The sequence below is a fragment of the Perca flavescens genome, chromosome 12 (assembly GCF_004354835.1).
Source record: "Perca flavescens isolate YP-PL-M2 chromosome 12, PFLA_1.0, whole genome shotgun sequence".
NCBI classification, from domain to species: domain Eukaryota; kingdom Metazoa; phylum Chordata; class Actinopteri; order Perciformes; family Percidae; genus Perca; species Perca flavescens.
This window is the reverse complement of record NC_041342.1, coordinates 26,386,086-26,396,136: the sequence shown is the minus strand read 5'-3', so window position 1 is coordinate 26,396,136 and position 10,051 is coordinate 26,386,086. Positions and strand designations below refer to the sequence as shown.

The 10,051-nt window shown below is 39.9% G+C and overlaps 1 protein-coding gene across 9 annotated transcripts in view; it reads right to left on the bottom strand.

The window, feature by feature from the left end:
• Nucleotides 1-584: 584 nt before the first annotated feature.
• The window catches only part of LOC114564986 (catenin delta-2), a 135,026-nt gene continuing 125,559 nt past the window's right edge, over nucleotides 585-10,051 (bottom strand). For 5 of the 9 annotated variants that reach the window (XM_028592740.1, XM_028592743.1, XM_028592741.1 and 2 more), the window contains 5 exons: nucleotides 9,831-9,924; nucleotides 9,582-9,708; nucleotides 6,733-6,861; nucleotides 5,807-5,883; nucleotides 585-3,414 (listed from right to left, as the gene is read on the bottom strand). In XM_028592740.1, coding sequence (XP_028448541.1) covers nucleotides 3,151-3,414; nucleotides 5,807-5,883; nucleotides 6,733-6,861; nucleotides 9,582-9,708; nucleotides 9,831-9,924 — 691 coding nt within the window. In that variant the 3' untranslated portion in view covers nucleotides 585-3,150. The remainder of the gene's footprint in view (nucleotides 3,415-5,806; nucleotides 5,884-6,732; nucleotides 6,862-9,581; nucleotides 9,709-9,830; nucleotides 9,925-10,051) is intronic. The other 4 variants (XM_028592742.1, XM_028592744.1, XM_028592747.1 and 1 more) reach the window with 1 other exon arrangement.

The following is a 10,051-nucleotide window of genomic DNA, read 5'->3' as shown; positions in this document are numbered from 1 at the left end:
CAGCAATTCAGTGTAGCGACAGCTTTTTAAAAAAAACTTAAAAACTTTTGTTTGATATATTATTGGTATTGTTCAACATTTCAATGAAATTCATACTAATTAAAACCTTCCCAGTTTTCCAACTATTCTCACTACTACTTCTTCTTACACAATTATGCCAGCAATCCAGTTTAGCTTTAGCAATTTCGCTTTTCAGCATATCAAAAGCATTTTCTGTAAGAAACGCATTTTCTAGTTGAGAATGCAGTTTCATTGTATGGGACGTAGATTTTAGGAGACAGGGCTGCTCAAGCCAATTTGTTCCTTCCTTTCTTACATTTGTCCAAACAATGGTCCATCTTTAGAGCTACAGCACCACACAACAATAACTGAAGAATTTAAGCAACAACATGTTCACTATTATGGATTATCGTTGCTGCATGTAAAGTAGGATTTCAAACTAAAAGCGTATGGTATGCTTTAGGAATACTGTAAAAATACCTACATCATCATACACAGTTAATGGTAAAACACAGAATACCAGCAACACTGTCCTTTAACACACTGAAAAATGGAAAGAGAACAAACAACTCCCACAACCCGAAGTTCTTCGATGGTCAGTTTATATTTTTTGGAGCAGTTGCAATCTGTTTGAGGCAATAGAAAGATTCACAATTCTCTTTTTAAAACACGTTTGGTCTAGCAACAAAAAGGTTACCGACGTTCTATCTCCATACAGGTCTTATAGTCAGGTTTTTCTGCCTAAGGATCACAAGGACATACATAACGTTGTCAGTTTCCAGATGCTTACTAACAAATACAGTCCGTCTGTTTTTCATCCAGTTTTTGGGGGGACAGTTGTATTACAGTATAAGTCATTTTTCAAGCATCAGAAGATGACTCCTAAGACTTCTAAACAGCGGTGGGTAGGGAGAGCCAGGGTCTGTTGTCACATTTTACAATTTAGCCTTTTCTCACTTAAAAAAAGAAAGAAAAGAAAAACAAATCACCATTTAGTTTCAGGTTTACTGACAAAGAATACTTGTGCATTCATGGGTGCATTTTTTGCTATTAAGCATAATAAGACCAATTAATCAGGGCGTTTTCATGCATAGGATGTACAAAAATCAAACTTGTGATTGTTCTCCGTTATGTGGCTGAAAATCAATACATTGTTATCAATCCAAAGGGGAACAAACATTTTGAGCACAGTTAAAATACAGACATATTGGAAATACTTCTCATGGATGTAGCACCTTTTTGGACTGTTTTAGTGAAAACGTGGATCCCTGGGCCCTGGTCTACACTACTCCACATAGCAACAACATTACTACACAAAGTCGACAATTTAGTGTGTTGACCAGAAAATAAAATGTGAACAAAATTCCTACATGTAGCCGTTTTTTTTGTTTTTTTTTTACAAGTCTTTTTCCATAATGTTGCTGCTATAAGTGACATCCACATCTGCACATAAAAAGTATATATTTATATTTATATAATATATATCCGTACTCTATTAACAGTTTTGTCTACCATGAAGTTAGAATTGCCACCCATCTCTCAGAAAAGTCTTTTTTTGTACTTCAAACAATGATTTTTTTTACAACACAGAAATCAACTAATTTTGTACAGCTTTTGAGGAAGCGTTGCTCCGCCCGGTCACAGTCCCTTCGTGATTTTCTTTTTTCTCTTTTTTGTTTTCTTTTGATATTTTCTCCCCAGTCCCGGTGCAGTTAAGACAGGTTTCATCCCGGTAAAACTCAGTTTAGAAAAAACAAAGCATTTACAAACAATTCAGCTGAGAGCTTCAGCTGAACTTGGACCCTTTAACACCCCCCTAACCTTCCCCGCTGAGGGGAAGTAAACCTTGTTTGGCACGGTTATATACACAATGAGCACAGTTCACTCAAAGGAGGGATTCATGGGAACAAAAAAAAGGGAATTTGAGGTGTTAATGTGGAAAGATAGCCGCCAAAAAAAAAAAAAAAAAAAAAAAGCTAGCTTAAAGAAATTTGAGTTTTGTCACAGAAAAAAAGCTTCTCAACTGTTTGAGTCAGCCATTCTGTGAAAATTATCTGAAGGGCAGTTAAAGGAGCACCGTGACCTAACAGAATTGATGCTTCAATACCCAATTCATATCCAATATGTCACAATAGCAACGCGTGGACATCCGTCTGTAGCTGTGATATGAATTTTGAAAGTCTGAGTGCAGATATTGTGTGTATTTTTTTGTGTTTTTAAGGGGGGATAGGTAGTGACGTAGTGAGGTTGACCCAATGACGAAAGGCCTGACATGACACAGAAAATAGTGCAATGTACAGTACACAATGCATATTCGCAAATGTACAGTGTACATCAAATACTATACAACCAGAATTGAGAATTAAAAAAGTAGAAACACAAAAAAAAAAAAACTGTAACAAATGACAAAGTCCAGAAGCCTTCTTTGCACAGAGGAGGATGCATCACGCTGAAGCCATAGAGAGAAACAAAGGTTTGTGTGACAGACGTCCTACATGTTCCTACAGCTCTGCTTCTTGTGCTTCACATCACGAAAAGCCATGTTGCTATACCACATATGTACAGGTTTCTCCTGGGTATATCTCACACATTCCATTCACAATCCAAAACCTTCCATTCTTGAGTCCACGGATTCATTTTTCTCTTTCATTGTCCTTCATTTCCATATATTTCCCACTTTTGCCATCTTTCCCTTCATGTTCCCTTTCATCATGTCCCTCCCTCTTACGTTCTGTATTCAGAGGCCTTCAGGTGCAGGAGGTCTTTCTGTCTGCTGAACCTTGCAGCAGTAGTTGATCCCAAACTAAACACAGAAAGAAAATGTGTCAGTCACTTTTGTTGGTGGTGTGCATGCACATGCATGGCTGCTCCTCCGTTCGCTTCTGTTCCTCCTTTGTCCACTCTCCCTCCTCCCTCAGACGTCTCCGACAGGAGTGTAATGTCTTACATTTTCTCTTCATGTCTCTTTTCCTGCACTCCATCCTCCCCTTCCGTCGTCCTGCTATCTATGATGCTACTCAGGAACTACAGAGGAGGATGGGGAGGAAAGGGATGGAAACTGTCCTCTCATCTCCTATCTCACTCTTTACACTACACCCTTCCCCTATCCATCCTCTCCTCCTCCTCCTTATCCTCCACCCTCATCTCCCATTAGACCCAGGAGTCTGGTGAGGCCGGATAGTGGCTGGTCTCATAGTTGAGCTCGCTGTAGGGCCGCGAGGCTGAGTAGAAGTCTACATAGTTGCCGGTGGACTTGAGGCCCTGCAGGTGCATGTTGAGGTCACCCTGCGGTGGGCGCCCGGCCGCATGAACCTGGTTCTCGTAGAAGGCCTGGTCCTCGTAGTTGACGCTGTCGGGCGGGGGAGGATTTTGGAAAGGAGGGTAGGGCTCTGAAGGCAGGCCTTGAGAAGAGATCTGTAAAAAGAAAAGCAAAGATCATTATTGAGAGAAAAGCAGGATTATGATGGCCAGGTGCAAACCGTTGTCACTACCCGATTCGAGTCGAGTGCCGATGTGAGTCGTGCATGATCAGATTTAAACGGTTTACGCCATAACGTGTCATACATGTTAGCTGAGTCAGACCGGCTCTGGTCGAGTGCAGATGTGAATTGCGCATGCTCAGATTTAAATGGTTTATGGCCTAAATGTCATACTGAAATTTGTGAAATCTGTAAAATAATAAACTTTTCTCTTTACATACAATAACAGAAAATGGAAATCATTTAAAAAAAGGTTTTAGCTATCTATGATCGTTTGATTGCTAACGTTAGCTCAAAACGCCATTCAAGTGACAACCTTTGTTGTGTTTGATTGCTAACTTGTAGCTAGCAGTCATTTCCAAATCATTTTAGCTATATGACTGTTTGATTGCTAACGTTAGCTCAAAACGCCGTTAGCATCTTGTATGCTACTTGTTGCAAAGTGACGCATGCGCAACTCACATCTGCACTCGTCGCAAAGTGAGGCATGCGCGACTCACACCGGCACTCGACTCACATTGGGTAGTGACACCATCATGCCTTGAGGCTACATGCACAATAGTTCTCAAATGAACAAGAGCATTTAGAAATAATGCACCCAAAAATATTAAAATGTCCAAAAACCACATCAGCCAGCTCTAGCTAGCTAGCATGACATATGTCATTCTGACTAATGGCAGCTAGAGGCAGTACAAAAACTAACCCAGTGTAGAGTTCTGCACAAGCCCAAAACTGGTACCAGAACCCATCTCGTACCCGTGTCTTTTGGACCTGCCTCGACTGAACCCGACTGCTAAATTTCAGACCCAAACTTGACCCAAACCCCATATTCATCCCTGACTTTTAGCCTACAAGGCTAATTAAAGGCCTTGGCTACACAGACAACTGCAGAAAGAGATACATTTCCTAATAATTTACATTTAAAATATAACCAAATCCAAAGCCGACTCTTTATTCATCAACACAGTTAGAAGAATCATCTAATCAGACTACACAGAGTTAGCTCCTTTACATAATGATGACTTGTGTGCGTCCAAGACCATTAGCAGGCAGCATGGAAGCCCTCTAGTGCAAACATGCATACAATTAGATGCCTGCAATGTATATTAAAGCATGTCCTTAGACAACTTCTGTTTTGACACTATAAATAAAATTGAATTGAATTTGGTAACAATTTACTTGAAGGTATCAACATAAGAGTGACATGACACAGTCATGACACATGAACCCTAACCCTAACCCTAACCCTAACCATAACTTGTCATGACAAAAACCGAATGACACTGACAGAAGAGTTATGTCATAAACGTTTATGACTTGTTTATAATGTTTATGACACGTTCATGACAGTGTCATGTCACTCTTATGTAGATACCTTCAAGTAAAGTGAAACCTTGAATTTCATGTATGAAACTTTGTCATCAGAGCTGAAATAAAGGTTTGCCGTTGATCAGATGTGAATATTTGCTGGTTCTGTTAGCCTTCTGTGATAGAAAACTAATTATCTACAGTTTGAATATGTCAACCTGGGCTCTGGGAAATTCTGATTAACAATTTTCACTATCTGTCAATACATGATCTAACAAGTATTATTTATCAGCTACAGGGGATAATGAAAATAGACTCTGCACCCCTGTTGGTGACTTGTTTCTTTGAAAAATATCAAAAAAGGCGAAATACTGTAATTTGATGCATTTCCCAATCAGTTAGGTATTGGTCAGTTAGTGGAAAGTGCCTTTAGCTAAATAGTTTACAACAATTTGGTTGGCTGACCAGATAGTTCCTTAGAAAGCAACCTGGTATCTACACACAAAATGCATTAGATTATTGTGCATTCCTATGAGACTGCCAAATTGTACCTTTAGAGATACAACCAGCCTCAGATATTGCTTCCAGAGGGTTTGATGGGTAACATGAAAGACTTTTACTGGCACAGCACAGATTTGAATGCCACATGCTGAGAGCAATTTACTGCAGTACTCCTATAATGCATAAATTGGACTCTATAGAAGTTTATAGTGACCCTCGTAGTATTTTTATATCCCTTTTGGTGTCACTATTAAATTCCAATACAATAAAAAGGAATAGATTTGCTGCAATATTTTATCTCCATGTGGAACTCAATAGGGGGTTTCTGTACAGTAGTTCCTTCTCCTAAAGGTGATGTGAGTCATGACGAGGTATTTACAACTTATTTAAATGACAGCTAGTAGCAATAATTCATCACTTAAGTACTTGTCTCAATACAGAGACAGAGTGCTTTGTGATCATATTTTAAGGGGAACACCTGTGGTCACATTTAAACACGGAAAAGTGACTTGTCGTACCTGGTTATACTTTAGGTCATCAGTGGGCGACACGTATGCTCCTCTGTGCAGCGTGGAAGACCCGCTGGAGAGCTGACCTGCAGAGACAGAGAGGATGAGGACTTCCAAAGAATAGGCGGAGGCGTGTGGGTAGGCTGTCAGTGTTATGAATGATGATGATGATGATTAAGGATGGCTTGAAACTCAATGTTTCCCACATAAACATTAAAACATTGTACCAATCGAAAATATCACATTAGACTTACAAACACTCCCTAAAGTTCCCTGATTAATGAGGTACTCAATTACTATTTAGTGGATGTCTTGGATGAATCTGACCAACAGCATGACTAAGTGATATCAGATAAAGTGATAAGAATCCTAACAAATTTTTGAATTTGGAACAGGTGGACTTCCTCTAGAAAGTAGCATTTGTTGCATTTTCATATCATTGACAAAAGTCAACTTGAAAAGAATAGTTCAACATTTTGAGAAACATGCTTATTTGCTTTTTTGCTGACAGTTACATGAGAAGATTGGTATGCTGAATTTGAAGCTAACGCCAGCTGCTGATTAGCTTAGCTTAGCACGAAGACCGGAACCAGGGGGAAACAGCTAGCATGGCTCTGTGCAAAGGGAACATATTCAATCTACCAGCACCTCTAAAGCTCACATATAAATAAGTTTTATACCATGGTGAATACTCAATTCTGATTGGCTGACACCACATTAAACTAACTATTTCCTGGCTCCAGCTTCATGTTTTTGTACAGAGAGTGGCATTGATTTTATATTTACCAAAATGTTGAACTATTCCTTTAATATTGTAAAACTAACACTTACAAGTGTTTTTTTTATTTATTCCAAAGTTATACACTAAGCTGACAACACAATAGCTTTATAGGAGAATGTGTTTTTGTGTCAGACATGCAGTGTGGAATTCCTACCCATCATGGCGTCCTTTCGGGATGTGTGTTCGCCCTTGTTGCCATGGTAACTGGCATTGCCAGTCGACTCGTAGTCTGCCTTCCTCTCCTTCAATGCCATCATCTCCCTCGGGGAAGTAGGGGCACTCGCTACACACACGCACGCAAGTACGCACGCACACACACACACACACACACACACACACACACACACACACACGCACACACGCACACACACGCACACGCAAACAGGGGATATATTTACCCTTCAATCTATCATGAACACATTATCAATATGCTTTTGGATTCAGAAGGAAACTGCAACAGTACAACTACTTACATCACACTGGAGTCCCTTCACGGCAGAAAGGCAGATTGATTTGTACTTTTCAAAGCATCTAAGGTTTTGTATTTACCTCAACAAAGGCACAGCACTCTGAGACTTCACTGTCTGTATCATTTCCTCTAACCATCACGATAAAATGAGTCAAAAAAGGGGGGCACTGGGTGCTCTTTGTATTGCGACTCTGCGGGTATTGTGGCATTCTTCACAAATCTGGCTTTTTGACCAGGGTGCGATTTCAAAAAGGTAAATATTTAGCCATCTTTGCTCTCTGCATCTGCTTTACTCTTGCCTTCTTATTCTTTATGTCTGGCTCTCTCCTCCTGTATTTACTACATGTACACATTTTAAGCCTAAACTCCCACTATTTTATCTCTGTCTGTCTTTTCATTATTCACCCAAAAAGTAACAGAAAATATACACACCTAATAGTTGGGTGAGTATACAAAATGCTGGACTGAGAGGGGGTGTTGTGATCAGTGGCAAACAGTAATGAGTTAGATCTAGTTAGCCATGTTGAAAGAAACCTGGCTATTGATTCAGTGCCATATGGTTCAGTAGTGTTTCCTCTAATATTCAAAATCATTATCAACAGCCTTTCACATAGAAGCTGCTGACTATGATGCAGCCCGCCAGCCTGTTTGTGTGGCTGCATCTGTCGCCTTGTCTCTCCTCTGTGTAACACATTTAGCATTGATCCCTACACACATTAATGCTCTGCTAGTATCTCCAGTCTACTGTAATATCGGCACCTACGCGGCCAATTATCCGGCTGCTCCGGTAAACAACTGTTGTAGGAATGTACACAACATTCAAACATTTCTTTTATATGTGAAAAATTAAGCAGTGAAATCAAACAAATTACTTGAAGGACCACCGGCATGCACAATTGTAAACTGAGAAACAAAATAATAAATGTGAAATTAGCTTCCAAACCAGTGTTCATTCATCATTTTGCCACTGTCAGTTGAGAGCCTCATAAATCCAGTTCTGGAGATTTTTTTAAAATGTGGTCCAATGAGACCCAATCAAATGCTCTCACATATAGTCATTTCAAACTGGTTTGAACTATGTATTGGCTAGCAGATATAGATCGATATATCTCCCTAATGCAACTTATGTAATACATTTATTGCAGAACTGAAACTATTATATTACAAAGAGAACTGTCAACTCGTTAGACTCTGTTTCCATCTTCAGTCTGACATTGCCTCCAATCTTATCGATTTCTGTTGGGGAAGAAGATTCAATTTGATTTTCCCAATTACTACCGACCAACATGTCCGCCTGAATTTAACATAATTTTAAGTCGACACGGATCCGTAGCCATGCCAACATACTGGTTTTGCTGGGGTTTTAAGAGCAGAGTGGAGTGAAGTAAAAACCAAACGCTTGACAACAGCTTGATAACAGCTTGACAACTTTGGTCCCACCCATGACGCTGATTGGCTACTCTTATGTCAACCTCATTGGATCCACTACCTTACACCTCTGCTCTTTTATATCCGTAGACCTATACATTTTAAATATGAGCAACCTTACTTGGTTGGACCTGGTGACCAGGTCATTTCCATGAAACTTCCCACACAGCAGGAATCTGAATTGAATGTTGTCGCATTTATATAATAAAAACAGCAGCCCGAATTTAATCATGCACAGACAAGTTAAATGCACGTTGTGTTTGCCTTTTTAAGAGGGATCTAATAAATGCATCACTTCATTGTCATCACTTGTGCACACGGAAAAAGTCAGTCTGATTAATCACGAAAAAGTCAGCCACAGAAATGAGTCAGCATTAAGTAGATTCTTCTCCTGTTGGAAAGGTCTATGAAAATGAGAAAGGTAATAAGTTGCAAAGACGATGTAAGGTTTTACAAGTTTTAAAACTCCATTACTGATGCAGCCTGCGAGCGAACGTAAAAATGCTCTGCTTCCTGCATTGAGGCTCTTTCCGTAACAGCCCTGAGTATAGTCATGACTCATAGGGTACATTTACATAAATGGCACTTTTGTCTGAATGACAGGAAGACATTGCTTTAACACATCTAGACGACGCCAGAAATGGTACGTATTTCTTGTTGAAAAGGGCAGTGAAACATTTTGATCACATTCCACACATGTATCCATGGAAACAGATTGTTGGTGTTGGATTCACTGGACATTGTTATTATCCCACCATAAGTTTCAGACCCAGCTAAGAATTAAGCTCATGCAGAAAACATTACATCACACATTACATTTCTCTTCCAATTTTTTCAAAGTTTGTGAACTTTAGAGGATGATGCCATGAGTTCAACAATACTGAAGCCTGGAAAGCTCATATTAGTCAAAGCCCTAATTTTTGACAACACAAGGGCGGAAACTTTTAAAGGAGGCACCGTGCAAGGATTTTACTTGACAGCAGAATCATTTGGCTGTGAGCGCCGTGGTGTGAAGGTTAAAGCAGACTTCAGCTAGTGTTTGGTTGACTGGACTGTACTAATAGAAAAAAAGATTGATAGAGGACAAAAGGGAACAGGAGACTCACCTGATCGATTGTTGGGTGAGGTCCGTACGGGAGAGATGGACGGAGTACGAGAGGAAGAATAAGGTCGCTGTCTGTCTCTCTCTATCGTAGAGGAAGAGCCGACAAAATGGTACTGGGAATAGCCGTCCTGAAGAACAGAAGAAAGGAAATAGAAAGGATGAGAAGAGGAGAGGAAAAGAGACGAGACTGTGTAGGAAATCATTGCTCAGCTTCCAGTGTTAATACAGCCAGAGTACATTCAGACTTTACCTTTTTGTAGAGGCTGCGGAGGTCTCTGTATTGCCACATGCTGTTCAGGACTTGAGATGCTGCTTTCACCACTTTAGGACTATGTCTGGGAATTCAGCAGAGAGGGAAAAACACATACAGTATAAAGCTTGACTGTCTTTCGTTTTTGTTTTCTGCTAGTGGAAGCTATTAAAACATCAAAATGCAGAAGGATGAAGAAACAGACATAAAGCAGAGACACT